At 36.0% G+C, this 16,380-nt stretch overlaps 1 protein-coding gene across 2 annotated transcripts in view; it reads left to right on the top strand.

Annotated features, from left to right (window-relative positions):
* LOC117107175 overlaps window positions 1–14,819 on the top strand; it is a 24,205-nt gene extending 9,386 nt beyond the window's left edge. For both annotated transcript variants that reach the window (XM_033248766.1, XM_033248767.1), the window contains exons 2-6: window positions 3,786–3,952; window positions 10,832–10,923; window positions 11,570–11,764; window positions 13,321–13,466; window positions 14,241–14,819. In XM_033248766.1, coding sequence (XP_033104657.1) covers window positions 3,817–3,952; window positions 10,832–10,923; window positions 11,570–11,764; window positions 13,321–13,466; window positions 14,241–14,349 — 678 coding nt within the window. In that variant the 5' untranslated portion in view covers window positions 3,786–3,816 and the 3' untranslated portion in view covers window positions 14,350–14,819. The remainder of the gene's footprint in view (window positions 1–3,785; window positions 3,953–10,831; window positions 10,924–11,569; window positions 11,765–13,320; window positions 13,467–14,240) is intronic.
* The last annotated feature ends 1,561 nt before the right edge of the window (window positions 14,820–16,380 follow it).

The following is a 16,380-nucleotide window of genomic DNA, read 5'->3' as shown; positions in this document are numbered from 1 at the left end:
CAGCCCCAAACATGGTGTGGCTGAGGCTGTCTCTTATACACATCTAGATGTGTATAAGAGACAGATATATGCCTGCAAGGCTCTGGTTAAAATTTTAAAAATTAATTTTTAATCATATAAATTTAAATTGGTTGTTGCGTACTTCTATGAGCCTAACAATAGTATTCTTTAGAACCACGCCCAATGAATTATTTACAGTGGGCGGGTGGGACGCGCATAAAATCAACAATTATCAATAGGAACAATTGGTTTACTTACTCGCCTTTTTCTAACATTCATCATTTGTTGGACCAATGGATCTGGTTTGGGAGGCCCGAAAACGGCACGTAAATACTTAAAATTTATGAAAACTACCAATCCATCCACCTCTGCCCATCATGGTTGAGGCTGAGGTAAGACAATTGTAAGAATATGAGGCTTTAAGATGCCGGAAATGGCACGAAAATGACTATATCCACCTGAGCTTTATCCATCATGGATGAGGCTGAGGTGAGAAAATTTAAAAAAATTGGGGACTTTTAGATCATCCCTGATGATGACATAAATAATATCGAAATATTGAATACCGACAAGATCACGTGCATTTCGATGTATACTATCTTATCTAAGATTACTCAGTGGACCTTTCGGGGTTTTTTTTGGACTTTTAGATGACAGAAAATGGCACTTTAATACATAAAAACTAGGAAAATTACTGTATCCAGGCATCCTGAGCACCCCCACCCCGCATACGCCACTGTAGCAATATTCTTCCTTGTCTTTCTCCCTCCCCCTCTCTCTATCTCTCCCTATCGGGCACACCCGGTTAATTATAAACAAAGTTATAACTTTTCTTTATGAATGTTCTCCACAAATCTCTGTTTTCCATAGGTTGTGGAATGTACTGCCGCTGTGTGTTTAGATCCTTTTCTAATTGCTTGATGTACCGTATATAGCCGGGGCCGTCCTTGCTTCCTTTTCCCATGGGTTGGTTTCCAAAAGAGAACCCTTGAAATAACTTCATTTTTACTTCTGTAGCAATGTCCAGCAAAATGCTAACCTTCGTGCCTCTAAGTTCTTTATGCAGCTGGAATGTCTCTATACAGGTCTTTATTTGTAATAGGCCTATGTTGTTTATAGTTGATATTCAAGGCGTGTCTGACTAATCTATCTTGTATAACAACCATCAAGTCCTCTCTCTCCAGAATCTGTTCGTTTCTTTTTATAGAAATTCATAATTAGCAATATTTGTTTTAAAACCTTAGGTCACCTGAGCTTTAGAGAATTTCCACATGCAGTGCAGATTCAAGGGGAGCAGTCGGCCCAGGCCCTTATAAATAGGCCTATTTAAAAATTATTTATAAAGAATGCCAAAAAAATGAAAATTATTTTCAAATCCTGAGAATATTATTCCGGCCATCTAGAGGCGACATTATTTTAACTCAGCCCCAAACATGGTGTGGCTGAGGTGTCTATCTGTGAAGGGACCTCTCTGGGCACCCTTTATTTCGAATTTCTGGACTCAACACTGCAAAGACCATCCCATGTGTGCGAAGGTCAGGGAAAATCCTGGATCCGCGCCTGTGCACGCACTGCCGTTAAAGGAGAAAACCATAAGCGAGATATACGTAGTGCATGGGAAATGATACATTCGCCAGTTTGTAGTAAACAAACCGATTGATATAGCGACATTCGTCAGTTTGCTAATTAATATTCTTCCCTAATTACTTATCTAATTGACTTAACTTTTTTTTTCAGAGATTCTACACAGTAAGACAACAAATTCACAAATAAAAAAAAAAAATCGATTTTTCCACATTCGTTACTACGTTATATAAGGAAGGAATTGTCAAAGTTTTGGGGGCTTCGCCCCCCTAGATTTCGAGGCATTTAAAGCGACGTTTGACTACGCCCACTTTGTTCTCGTCGAGGAAATTCTTCCCTCGTCGGGGACATCGGCACACCCGTCGGGGACCTGGGACCCATCCGCTGGGCAAATCATTGCTGGTATCTCGTCAATGCTTTTTCATTTATGTCTTTGTGAGAAGGCCCTAGCAAAAAATGTCTTTGGGAAAAATGTGGACCTTTGAAAATTTTTGTGGGGTGGGGGGTCGTACGACCATCCCGACCCCACCCTCCTTGCATACACCCATGTATACATAAAAAATGAGTAGTTGCATACATGTTCTTTTTCCCATGAATCGATAAACTCCAAAGAGAAAAGGGGGTTCAGGGTTCTCCCCCGAGAAAATTTTGATTCCTTGATGGCAGGAAATAAGTTCAAAATTCAAAGTTTTCTCCCCTTGAAACGATTCCATGAATCAATGAACCCCAAAGAGAAAGGTGGGGTTCAGGTTCTCCCCAGGAAAATGTTGATTTCAAAATGGCAAGAAATGAGCTTTCCCGACTTCAGTAATGTCTTTTAATGACTTTTAAGTTGTTCGAAATTCAAGATTTCCCCTCTTGAAAACGGTCAGGTAAATTTTTCTCATTCTTATTACAGTAAATAGGCCTTATGTGTGTAAAATTGAGTGATTGCATACGTATTCTTATCACATGAATCGATAAATCTGAAAAAGGAAGAGGGGGATTCGGGGGTCCTCCCCGGGAAAATTTTGATTACTGAATGGGGGAAATTAGACTTTCCACAAGTCTCTTATTTTTTAAAATTATTTTCTCATTCTGGACAGCGCCACCAACGAAAAAGTTAATTTAGACAAAGATCTTATAGAAAGGGGTGTCCGGGATTCTCCCCTGGAAAATTTTGATTCCTAGAAGGCGAGAAATGAGCTTTTCCGACTTAGGTGTTCTTTTAATGACTTTCAAGTTCTTCAAAATTCAAGGTTTCCCCCAGCTAGTCAGGTTAATTTTTCTCATTCTTATTACAATAAATAGACCTATTACCAGTATACATGCGTTACATACGTATTCTTTCATTCCGTAAATCGATGAATCCCAAAAATAAAAGGGGGATCGGGGGCCCTCTCCCGAGAAAATGTTGATTCCTAGATGGCGGGAAATGAGCTTTTCCGACTTCTAACTTTCTTATTGTAACAAAAAAAAAAATAAATAAATAAATAAAAGAAAAAATCAGCTCACAGGTCTAGAATTCTTTTATTATTTTTTAAATTTATTTTAAAATCTTTTTTATTTATTTATTTATTTATTTTTTTTATTTATTTTTTTTAATTATATTTTTTAAAAATTTATTTTCTTAATTTATTTTTCTTTCTTTTTTTTTTGCCCTAGGAAGTGGGGGGGGGGTTTCAGGACCCCTGATCTCCCAGATCCGCCAATGTGATTTGCGAGAAAATCTATTGCGGTCGGGGACTGGATAAACACTCTCTTTCCTCTCCCTCTCCTCCTTCCCTCTTTCTTTTATTGTATTTCTTTCCGGTCATACAAAAATCTCCTTAGACATATATTTTCTGCCAAAAAGTGGGTAGGGGTAGGGAGCAACCCTCCGGTTTCGCCGGCCATGCTGATTATCTAAATACAAGGCCCACATAGAAACCATGAGCTGCAAAAGTGAATGGAGCCTCGTGTGTGTGTTGTTTTATCCAAAAATCGAAAAATAGGTTCTATAAGGATTATTTGAATAATTCACGAGATTTTACCAATCCATCCTACGGGAAAAAATGTGCTAAATAAATACTAACGGCGTTCCATAGAGGGAACAGTTTATTGAACTTTGGTAAGTTCAATAAATTATTATTATTAGAGGGCGGCCTTCTGGGGAAATTGTCTTTCCTTTGTATGCTGATTCGTGTCGTGAAGTTTTATAACCGGCCTTCTCTTTACTGTAGTACTTCGAAGCAGGATTGATCACAGGCAGAGATGTCGGCTAACGGAGAATCATGGGAAGATACTATGTGGGATTCTTATAATTTCTTAATGAAATGTCCGGATGTCGATCGCCTTCGTAAAATCCTTGTACGTCATGAATTGTTTCAGAAGTCGTTAGAAGTTCCGGGTAAGTTATTTTTATTCTTTAATCACCCATCCCATGCTTTTCAGGCCAAACATTATCAAGGCCAATGCTATTTTATTTCGTTATGATGGTCATACTAAAATAATTGCTTTAATGATATATACATAGATTAGGAAAAAAAATATTATTAATAAAATGTATTTTAATGAGTACTGTCTGTTGATCACCAACGTTTTAATACCCCTGTGTGAAGTAATGCTATTAACGAATCACTGCAGTGTACAAAACAAAATAGGCCTATTTAGATCGAAGTACTTGGCAGCATAAGTGGCGGCGCGGCCGTCGCTAAAAACCTTTTGGGGCCAGGGGTGATATTTTTTTCCGTACAAAACATTTTAACATGAAACTCCACTCGGGCCGTCGTCTCAACTAAATCGACTCGAAAATCTCCTATTGCAGAATTCAGGAAGTCAAAAGGTCATCAACAGATAAACGTCTACAAGACAACTTCTGAGAGAACGTCGCTGTCTGATTAAAAAAAAATACATTGATGTTACCATGCTAAATAATACTAATGTGTCGTTTAAATGACATATAGGCTAGATTTGATTGAGCTGCACGAGTAATGAAAAGTGTTATTTAAACTTGAGTTACATACTGTGACGATTTTTATTTTTTAGTTAGGTCTGGGAGCCTGGTGCATAATAATTACCTAGGTCCTAGGCCTACTACTAACTACTAAAAACTATACGCTGTCAGGGGAAAGCACAAAGAGGAAGGAAAAGCGCGTTTCATCATAAAATGAAACAGGGTGACAGTTATTTTCAAATTAACATAAGAGCTGAGAATAGGCAGCTCGAAAATACTGGATGCCATAAAACCTGGAAAAATGGCAGAGCACCAATGAATGTATAAATGAGGCCTAAGCCTAGTTATTAATATTAGTAAATAGTATCTGCAGGCTTGATTGCAAGGCTTAGACCAAGTTAATTAATGCAGAAATTATTATTATTATTATTATTATTATTATTATTATTATTATTATTATTATTATTATTATTATTATTATTATTATTATTATTATTATTATGTTACTAAAACCTACCTTAAGGGGAACTTAGACAATGGCGAAATTAGAGAACAAAAAACAACGTTAAGGGGAAACAACACAAAAGATATTCCCCTTGGGCTAGTTATTAATTATAGGCCTAGTAAATATTATAGACTGTAGGTTCTTGAAGGCTTAGGCCAAGTTAATTAATGCTGAAATGATGATTATTATTATTATTATTATTATTATTATTATTATTATTATTATTATTATTATTATTATTTAATATTAATTACATTACAAGGATAATTTGGCCAAGTTTAATAATGCCGGAATTATTTTATTTATTATTATTTAATAATATTTCTCTTATGCACTCTATTTTTTATTCCATGCTTCAATTTTTTTGTGAAGCGTGACTGTTGGTGTCAGCCTAGGACCCTAAGGACTTAGATCTAGTTTAGGGAGGGGCCTACGTAGGACTTAACCAGCCTGTAGTTAGGCCTATTATTTATCCTCTTTCTCTCTAGCCTTCGGTATTACTGTACCTATCTACACTTTATAAAAGGGGGTACTAGCTTTTGTTGTAGATATTATACTAACATTTAATAACATACAAGAACACAGTTAGTTACACACGTACAATTTCATAGGCCTACCGTAGATGAACTTTAGACAGAACAATAGTAAAACTTGAGCGTCACGACATTGCGAAGTGTCTGCTCTTTTCTTCGTATCGAACTCGAGTCGAGTCAATCCAAGATGGCCCGAGTGACGTTTCATCATGCAAATGTTTCGTACGGAAAAAACCGTGTCCAGGCGACGTAGCCCCAACCCCCCAAAAAATGACGATTTAGGGTTTCAAAGGCTTAATTAATCGATTTTTGAGTCTATTAATATGTACAAAATACATATAACTCCCCGACGGGGCAAAATGCTAACTTTCTATAGTGTCGCAAATAAATGCAGAGGTCAGCCCATCCACTCGATACTCCAGAGGGCAATCATACACAGTCAAGTAGACAGGGAACAATTTATAAGAGATTGTTTTTTCCGAATTCATTAGCTAATTTAAAAAAAAATATTTTCAATGGTCCACCAAAATATTGTAAAGCCATAGTGATCTGTCAGCCTCACTCTCAACAACCAAATCAGATTACTAATTTAGTAGCAATGAAGTCTCTGGTATCAGTCAATGACTAAATGTACTCTAGCAAGAGACGGCAAAACTCAAGTAACAATCATGTAAAATAAAATTACGAATGTTGACGATAAAACCCGTTTTATCTCTATGATTTATAACAATGCTCATCTACCATGGGTCATGAATCAGGCATCAGGACTCTGCCCTAAAGTGTTTACTTGCTCCGGGCATGTTAAATTTAGCAGTTAAAATTAAATTAATACCAACCTTGGGAGTTTTTTTTTTTTTTTTTTTAATATATATAATACCTTTAAGGCAAGATGTTTTTAACTTATTTTTTCAACGATGAATTATCTTCGATATATTGTATAGTACTTGGTAGATTGTTTCATTCATTAATTCCAGTATAAAAAAGAGTAGTATTAATATGGCTACTTGATATAAGTTATGCAATCTGTGCTATACTTTTAGTAACACGCTGTGACTTTCAGTTACTAAAAAATTGATTCCATACGAAATACAGTAGAAGATTTTATGTAAATTATACGGGCATGATTCAAATTAGCAGATTTGGGAAAACTGAGCTCAATATGGGTTCTAAATTTAAACGGTGGCCAGGGTTATTCAACATTTTTGGTCTTGTTTGTGAATCCACACGAGTTATTCCCATCCGGCAGCCTGCTTCAGATTTTGCATGGTTCTTAAAATAGCTGGCCCTATTAATGCGGGCTGAGGTCACCAGGGACGATTTAATCTCTGGTTTCCGGCAATGAAAACCGGCAATGGCCATTTAAAACGGAAGTTTTAGTGGTTTTTACCCATTTCAAATATGAAAACTATGCTGATGAGACTCTGTGTTGCTGCTGTTAGCATTGTTAGAGCAGTACGTTGTTGAAACAACATCGGTTTAGATGCGCACCTACGTTACGTAATCGTGTCCTTGTAATCCGAATCGACTTTACCGTTAAGCAGGTTAATTTACCGTTAATATATCGGTTTATTTATTTATTTCTTGAGAACATACGCCTTTGTAGCAGCGGCACACACAAAAGTGGTGCGTTCAGCTTAAATTACAAAAATATAAAAATTACAGTAACTAAAGAAGGAGCACACTTCTACACAATCATTGATAAAATATGCATATAAACACGGAAAAAACTGTACATACAAAATAAGACTACAAATTAAAAAATTATACCATTGAAAATTAAAGGTATTGAATAACTTTTATACAGGCATACTTCTAAACAAATATACAATACAGTATACTGTCTGTTTATTTGTAAGGGATCGCTCCCAAATATCAGCATTTTCACAAGTGCACAAACATTATGCTGGTGGGGGGGGGGGGCGTTGGAGAGACCACTTGATACGCTTTTACATATGCATGAACTTTTACGACCAAATTATAGTGCAATCATGGATGTTACTGTAATGTACTTTAGCTTATGTACGGGTGAGCAAATACTGTATATTAATTTACAGTAGTTAGTTGTTTTGCAATATCCATATCAAGGGAGGGGGTAACAGAGAACAGTATGGTTGTACGTTTGTGAAAATGCTGACAGTTGAGAACGAGCCTTAACAAAGCAAAAGGTGACGAAAGAAAAAAAAATGAAAACAATAATTAAAGTCGAAAAATTCCATTAAACCACAACAAAGATAAAAATAAACATAATAAATTAATTATTTATTTATTTTTCATCCCTGATGATGATATAATTAATGTCGAAATATTGAATCCCGAAAATTAATCAGTGGACCTTTCGGTAAATGGTTTTACAGTATTTCATTTATTTCGCCTTGTTTATACGACACGTAATTAAATCAGTACGGATACCGTATTTATTTGGATGAACGTCAGGGGTGTTTATTTTTGAGAAGGGAATTGTTGAGGGGCGTTTATTCAATCGAGGGAGTCGTTTGTTTTATTTTTTTGGACGTCGATAATATTTCAAGGGATTTAAAACACTTTAAAACTCTCGTACTGTCCAAATAAAGGGATATGCTTCAGACCATGAAGGTATAAAATGTTCAGACTAGTCATAACAACAAGCGGGTGCGTATACATCCGCGGAAGCCGGTATTTCCATGGCCATCTAATCTGTTGTCTTCCAGACTGTGGATCAATAGATCAAATTAGTGCCAACGATGACGTCAACATTGCAAAGTGCTATGTTTAAAATGCATTGAGCTGAGTCGAAAGTGGTGTCTATTAAATCGTCTAAAATGTAATGAAGTTAGCGTAAAAGATGCTTTTTATAACAATGTATACATTTTGAATGATTCGTAGATTAATTTGATTAGATTTAGTTGATTTAGATTTCCATTCAGACTAAAACTATGAAGAATTTCGAGAAGCCTTCTAGGGGGGGGGGGGCCTTCCTAGGCCTCGGCACATCCAGCGTGACTGAGGTGTTCACTGTTGATTAGAGGTACATTCACAACTTAATACTGTCTACAACTCATTTTGTTATGCAATTTCTTTATGAAATATTTGAAATTGGACAAACTTGAAGTGCTGATTGTAGAATAAGATGATTCTTTTGACTAAGATGGCCAATGGGTCAGAAGAACGTTGTTTGTATGATTCTCTAGTCTAGGGCTAGGGCCGTGTTTAGTTAGGCGCAAAAATGTTCAAGATTTACATTTTGTTACTTTTACTCCATTTTAAGTCTAACAGGTCAATACTGTGAATTACTTTACGATAAAATACACAAAATAAATAAGTTTGAGGAGTTTCAAGATTGTCAAAATTTACTTGAGCGGAGGCTTATGGTGTGAAAAAACTGCCACCTAGTGGTTTGTTTTGATGTTATAAATTATAACACCATTATTAAACGGCTTTGGTTTGGGGGACGGGTGACTAATTCGGTCTATAATTATTTATCTCCTTTATTTAATAAACCAACATGGAGCGGCAACGTCAAGACCAAAACATATTAATCTCCAGGGGCGGCCCATATGTTCGGGGTGGGGGTGGGGCGATCGAGATAACACAACAACCCTAGGGGGTCAGGGGAATTCCCTGTGATATTTTGGTTTTCTAGACCAGTGTTCCACAAACTTTTTACTTCACGGGCTATTTATAATTCCATGCACCAAGCGGCGGCCCAGCAGCCCAGTCACGTCAGGGACCAACATAACAAAACCTGGCAAGATTGACCATGAAGCCTCCATGTATATTCAATAGTTTCAGGCCCGTAGCGCGACTTAATTTGTGCATGAACCTATTAATAAGTGGGAGGTTCGTTTCAATGGAAAGTGAACCCTTTGGAAACCATTATACAATAAAAAAAAAAAAAAAACCCACAACACAGAGATGAACTTAGTGATATGTCTTATTTTATTACTTCTGGCTTGTATAATCTCCGATTCTCTGGAGAACATTGTAAATATATCTACGAATATCAATATTTTGTTTTTAAATGCGGACCTCCTCCAGTTTTTGGGCGGTTCATCGTAACCCCCTCAACCCCCCATCTAGATGTGTATAAGAGACAGGGGCCTGAGTTGGACGTCATTATCTGTTCTCTCGGTAATAAAATTTCATTGTATACAAATTAAATAGTATTATATTAAAGAAATAATACCGTACACTTGTGTTTTTCCCCGACAATTGTTGATTGTTTTTTTCTACAGTACCATGATACAACTGAGCACGATTCAGCCACACACGTCATACCTTTCTTGCATAATCTGGCGCTAGAAGCGTTTACAAGCTGCCCATTCCTGGGGCGATTGAAAGGGGGTGCAGACGGTGCGATCGTATCCCCCTAGATTGTATTAAGAAATGTTGTATTGTATTGGTGATATAAATTACCGGTAAGATTTTTAATATATGAGAGTGCAATTTCCGGGCACCTAGAGTTCCATTACTCTCAAAATTTTCTCACTCATCCCCAACCATGGTGGGGCTGAGGTGGTGTGGACTCTCATGTACCCTACTTCCAAATCTTGCATCCACACCCAGCATTTGCTGTAACAATGAAGCGGCTTTATTAAAATTATTATCTGAAACGTTGAACGTATCTTTGTTATTTTTTTTTTTCAATTTCTCATACGGATTCGCGACCCTCAAAAAATGTTTCACAGCCCAAAATTTGGGCCGCTGCCCATAGTTTGTGGAGCGTCGTTCTAGAAGGCCGAAAATAACCTCTGAGGCATTTTGGGTGATCAATTTTTTCTCTTTGTTTCTTTTACTTTCCAAAGGGGTGAGGGGGAAGTGCCCGCCCCCTTCTAAATCCTCCTGATCTCTAGAACAGGTCCATGTCTGGACAAAATGTTACTACCGGAAGGAATGGAGAGTAGCGAATAATCTCACTGAAAAAGAACGTACTCCCCATCGGGTATCATAGATCAGTTGCACTAACAAGGGTATTTTTTGTAGAATATTGGAGAAAATGATTTCATCTAGATTGAACAGTCCTGTCTGCCTGGTCATAACCAAATTGGTTTTGTCAATTGTAAATCTTGTGCAACTCATTAGTAATATTGAAGTTGAAGATATTTCTTTGACAAGAAATTAGATTCCTTTTTACCTTAAGCCATGACGCTTGTACAACGGGCATATGAACAAAACAATGTCTGTGAGTGCTTAACGACGCTAAGCCGTATGCGTATTCGTATTGTCAGCTGGTGACCGTCATTATCGATTGTTGCGACTCTATATGCACTAAGCCCAGTGAATGCTAATGACAATGTTTTTTTAATTACTATTCAACAGGTGATATTGTAGAATGTGGCGTTTTTAAGGGAACTGGTCTAATGCAGTTTCTGAAGATGCGACAGATGCACATGCCCGGCTCAATTAAGAAGGTGTGAATATTCATCTGTATCTTTATCTGTTAACCTATAATGCACACTCTGCTGTAAACATACAAATTAACTCCAAAAAATCGCTAGGAAAATGTGTGCGCAAAAAATCGTAGCTATTACGTAATATTTTGCTTGTGTATTGAGACATAGGACTAGACATAATTTTTTGCAAAAAGTGCACAGATAGGCCTTTCTGTTATACTGTATAATCAAGTTTCTGGTCAGCAGTAATATAGTATTATATACGGTACCAATGTTATTAAGTTTGTTAATTTCAATTTTGAAAAAACTCAAAAGTTATGAGTGAAAGATAAAGTATTTTTTACAGTATTTATAATCAATTTATTTGTACTATGATTTTATGTTGGTGTTTTGTACAGTAGCACAAAATACGTCCGGGGAAAGAATGCAAATGGTACACATTTTCAGCTCGGAGGTTCATTGTTGTGACCATGCTGTTAATTGATTAAAAAAAATTTATAAATATCTTCAAAATTCGGTAGCCCCATATTTTGCCCAGGCTCATATTTCCGAGTGGCTTGGCACGTGCCCTGTTCCGCACGCCTGTATTGGGCCTCAGAGTGTCGCATACACAGTAAATACAGTCATACAGAAGTTAAAATGGGCCTAGTACTTCTTTCCGTAGGTTATTGGATTTGATTTATTCCTTTCACAACCTAAACTGGTTGGTAACGATGATGTGCAAATGAGTAAGCTGTTTAAAGAGAGTAACTTTGAAGGCATTGAGCCCGAGGATTTGATGAATCAAGCTAAATTGATAAGTGGCAGCAGTTCAATTTTGGAACTTGTAGAGGGTGATGTTTGCAAGTCTTGTTCAGAGGTACATTTTCTTGTTGTATTCATTTTCCTTATTGTTTGTTTTGATGTTGAAAAATTATAACTATTGTACTTCTATAATTCTGAGAATGTTATCTGCAAACACACATTTCAGTGGCGGAGCCAGGATTTGAAAGATGGGTGTTAAAAATGTTTCTAAAAAACCCTAAAATGAAAGGGGGTCGGGGGTTCTCCCCAGGGAAAATTTTAATTCCTAGATGGCCGGAAATGAGCTTTCCAGACTTCTGAGGAGTCTTTTAATGGTCTTTAAGTTCTTCAAAATTCAAGGTTTTCCCCTTAAAAAGGTCAGGTAATTATATCTCATTCTTTAGGCCTATATATAGAGAAAAAAAATCATAGGCAATATATTATTATATTCCAACAATATGGAGTAGTTGGATACGTATCGTCTTTCTTCCATGGATCGATGAACCGATAGGCCTGAAGAACGCATTTTCGTACATAAATTATTAGGCCTACGATGTCGAACCAAAAAAGTGTGTCTAATTTCATTTATTACGGCTAGTTAGGCTAAAGACTAGTTTATCTGATCTGCCAATATGCCTAGGTAGCTTTAGCATCCCGCCACTGCATTTATTATAACTTATAATACGTCTATGTACAGTAATTCTTATGTAGAACACGGTAAACCACTACTCTCATCCTATTATTGACTTTTGCAAGACAAGAAAAAACATGCAAAACCTAAGAATTCGCACCCACGAGCATAGCATATGTATGCACCCCACCCCCATGTATAACAAAGAGAATTGTGCCCCTAGTCTCCTCATACCAGTATAGAATTGCTGAGCAACATATTTATGCTCAGGTAGTTAAAAATCACCTCATTAAATGGGGTCAAAATAGGAGCGTCCATGTCGCATTCCTGGGTAAATCTAATCTTATCATTACCATATACACCAAGCACCGTAAGTTCAAACAACATCACGTACTATTATACAGTAGTTTGTGTGTATGGACACGCTAAGAAGAAAGACCTCATTTATAATCACCGTATTTTGCCAGCCACAATTGCCATTTCATGCGTGAGCTGTCATGACAAAATGAGTCTTGTGGTACAAAAAATGAAAAATAAGTTATTGATATATGACCAGGGAACAGTCATGTTCCCTGATATGACTAAACTTTAATTTTGTCTTTGAATCAAGTTCCTAGGTTGAGTAAAACTGGAGTAAAATCATTTTAAAGTTCAGAGTCCTAAACACATACTTTAAAAAAAAAATCGCTTTTAAAGATAAACAACTGATAAATTTTGTGTTGGTTTTCCTATCAATCAGAAAAATAGCGTTACAAATTGTCCCTCAATAACGTGATTACCTTAGGTAACTCAACTCAGAACTTTTGCTTCAATAAAATATACATATCAAACTTACCAGAAAATTTGAAAACCATTTTTGTCACAATATCACTTCAGATATATTTTCTTACCTATATATCAAATGACCTGGCGTACCACAAGACTCATTTTGTCACGACAGCTCACATTAATGTGGGAGTTATGGTGGAGGTGATTTGAACATTACATTTCATTTTCTGCAGTATGTTGACAAGAATCCAGGCTTTAGGATTTCGTTGTTACATATGGATCTGGACGTCGGGCCTCCCACACTAGAAGCTTTGAAGGCGCTGTGGCCTAGAGTTGTTAGAGGCGGTATCGTTATATTTGATGAATATGCTATAGCAAAGTAAGTTATAATCAAACATCGCACAATTTTAAGAAAATGTATTTCTTGCAGAAACTACTAACATGTTATCTGCAGACATCAGTACCTGATTCAGACAGGAGCCCACACTCTCCATGTTAGCTTATTGTCAAATCCAATTAAATTTTTTTGTATAGCGAATTAACAACTGGTAAACTTTGCTTACCGCTTATTAATAAAATGTTTTTTGATAATTGAATTTCTTGTTCCCACTTTATTCAAGCTCATGTGTTTCTGTCTAAAACTTTCATTTTCAAATTTATTAATGACTTGTTCGATTACAATTGTTAACTACTTCCAAAGTTTATCAAAAGTCTATTGTATATTTTATTTGCTATTATGAGAATTATATGGATGAATAATATTCAACATTATTCCATTATTTCCTCAAAAAATGCCTGAAGCACACAGGGCTGAATGCTATTTTTGAGGTCAGTCGACGAAACCAACGTTGTGTGTATGGTGTTTTTGTCGATTGACCTTAATACGAATTGACCTTTCCGCTAAGCCCCGCCCCTTGGATATTGTTGCTAAGGTCCCACAAGACGACAATGTTAAAACATACGCGAACACGTGCGTTTGTGGGACAACACGTGTGTTTGTGAGACGCACGCGTATCCCTAGCGCTGTTCTGATTAGTCAGTTGATAAGTTTGATTGACACTCCGGAAAGGTCTATTGGCTTATTACTATGAACATGCAGATCTAAATCGAAAATAAATGTTTTAAAATATATTATTATAATTTTTCTTTACAGATGGTCGGAAAGTGAAGCCGTTGACGAATATTTCAAAGACAAGCCAGAGCAGGTTCTTCAAACACTTACATGGGCCAAGTCACCCACCGCCTTCATAATAAAGAAATAAATTACTTAATGTAAAATAAAACAACTTAAAAAAAGACAATAATGACCCAGGGTTTCTAATATAGTTCTACAGTTGTCAAAAAATATACAACTGTGCATGCATGCAAAGAAATAGGAAAGTCCCACTCGCACAGAGAAATGTTTAAAAAATATGGCCTAAAAACTTTAGTTAATTACTCAAAGTTAAATGGAACACTTCAAAAATGTTGGTTTTTGTCTAGGAAATTGATATTCATTTGATAGTAGTTTATGTCTTTGTAAATTCCAATTGGTATCAACGGACGAACTGAAGGATGTAAGACAAGGGAATTGTGACACAGGGTTTCTAATATAGTTTAATGAAACACTTCAAAAATGTTGGTTTTGTCTAGGATATTGGGTTAAGTTAGTTAAGTCTTTCATTTTTTATGTAATAGGTGTTCTTATTCTTGATAATTCTATGATATAAGGAAATAAATAAATTGATATTCATTTTGTAGTGTTTTATTTTTCTTCGTGAATTTTGTACACATCAATTCCGTGTTTGGCTATATACAATGAAAATAAAGGGATTAATAGTGGAAAAATTGTTGGTGGGTTGTGTCATCAGAAAATGGGTTGGTGGGGTGGGGGGCGGGTGGCCAATGATGGCAGGTTGCTTCATCAATTATGGATCACAATAAACATCCGAAGTCTTTAGGCCTATTTTTTGGATGTTTCATTGAAAAATTCTTCATATATAAGGTCAAAGTTTAAATGTATCACTTAAGGTCATTTTGTAGGCAAATGTCGATCTTAATTTACATGCCAAATTATTGTGTTTTCCATTAACAATTGAATTTTATCTCAGTCGAACAATATTTCAATGGAATTTTGGATTCAACATAAGCCTACATTTTAACACATTAGTGGCATAATTAAGCTAATTTGGATATGAACTAGCCATGTTTCCAGATGTAATTTTTAAAATCTTATCCTCTCATATTTCTTAAATGAATTTGTTTCACTTTTTAACTGATTTTAGATTAGAAGGCCTTTTTAAAACTCAGTACTTCAATTAGGATATGCAGGTTGGGGGTGACATTTAGAACTTTGACAAGTTGGTTCCGTCGCCAATATACCCCCTGGATAGATTGTTTTATTGGGATGTTCAGTCAGACTAAAATAAAAATAGGCTCCCAGCGGGACTGTGTACTGCTTTTTTGCTGATTTTAACTCATAACACATCCACACTTTCTGTGTTGACAATTGACTTGGATAAACGTTTACAAGAGACGTTGAGTTTTTAGTTCTTTCTAGGACAGGTCTAGCAGGCCCGTAGCCAGGTCATTTCAAGGGGGGTTCTCTGGGCGTGGGGCCTGGACACTGAATAAGGGCCCTGGTGGGGTCGGGGGCGAAGCCCCCGAAGCCAGAGCAGTTTTTGTGTTTAATGGTTCTATATAATGTTATAAAAGCAGTTATGTTTTTAAAAAAGATGTAATAAAATGTGGTATATAATAGAATTTGAAAATATTTTCTGAGAATTGGCATGTTTTAATCACACCGAAAGACAAAAAAAAAAAAAAACCTCATCGCATAATCAATATCAATACACTCAACACATTTATTATTATAAAACAAAACAAGCTATTATATAGGCCTATAAAGTAATTTACAAAGATTTACTACAACTGACAGGGCCATCGTTAAATTAAGTCAAGAGCCCAAAATATAGCATCATATTGAAAACGTCATCTTCCATCATGGGAACCTAAACTTTAATTACAATTATTTGTTTACTAGACCTAATTCGAAATTATTGTTTTAAGTCTTTAACCTAATACAAACTGCTGATTAATAATAGCTGAGATTTGATGCACATTTCAGAATTAATAAGCGTTTTTAGTATCTTACTGAATATTTATTGTCTACCAAATGAAATATGAATTATATATGAATCTTTAGAAATACAATTTCTACAATATTAATCTTGTTTTTATATAGATAAATGTTCGATAAATACTATCGTTCATAAAACAAACGAAATTCAGCGCGTCTATTTTCATTCCAATCA

Source organism: Anneissia japonica, unplaced genomic scaffold (assembly GCF_011630105.1).
Source record: "Anneissia japonica isolate Jap-2015-1 unplaced genomic scaffold, ASM1163010v1 scaffold287864_len1152817_cov193, whole genome shotgun sequence".
Lineage (NCBI taxonomy): Eukaryota > Metazoa > Echinodermata > Crinoidea > Comatulida > Comatulidae > Anneissia > Anneissia japonica.
This window is presented reverse-complemented; position numbering and strand designations above follow the sequence as displayed.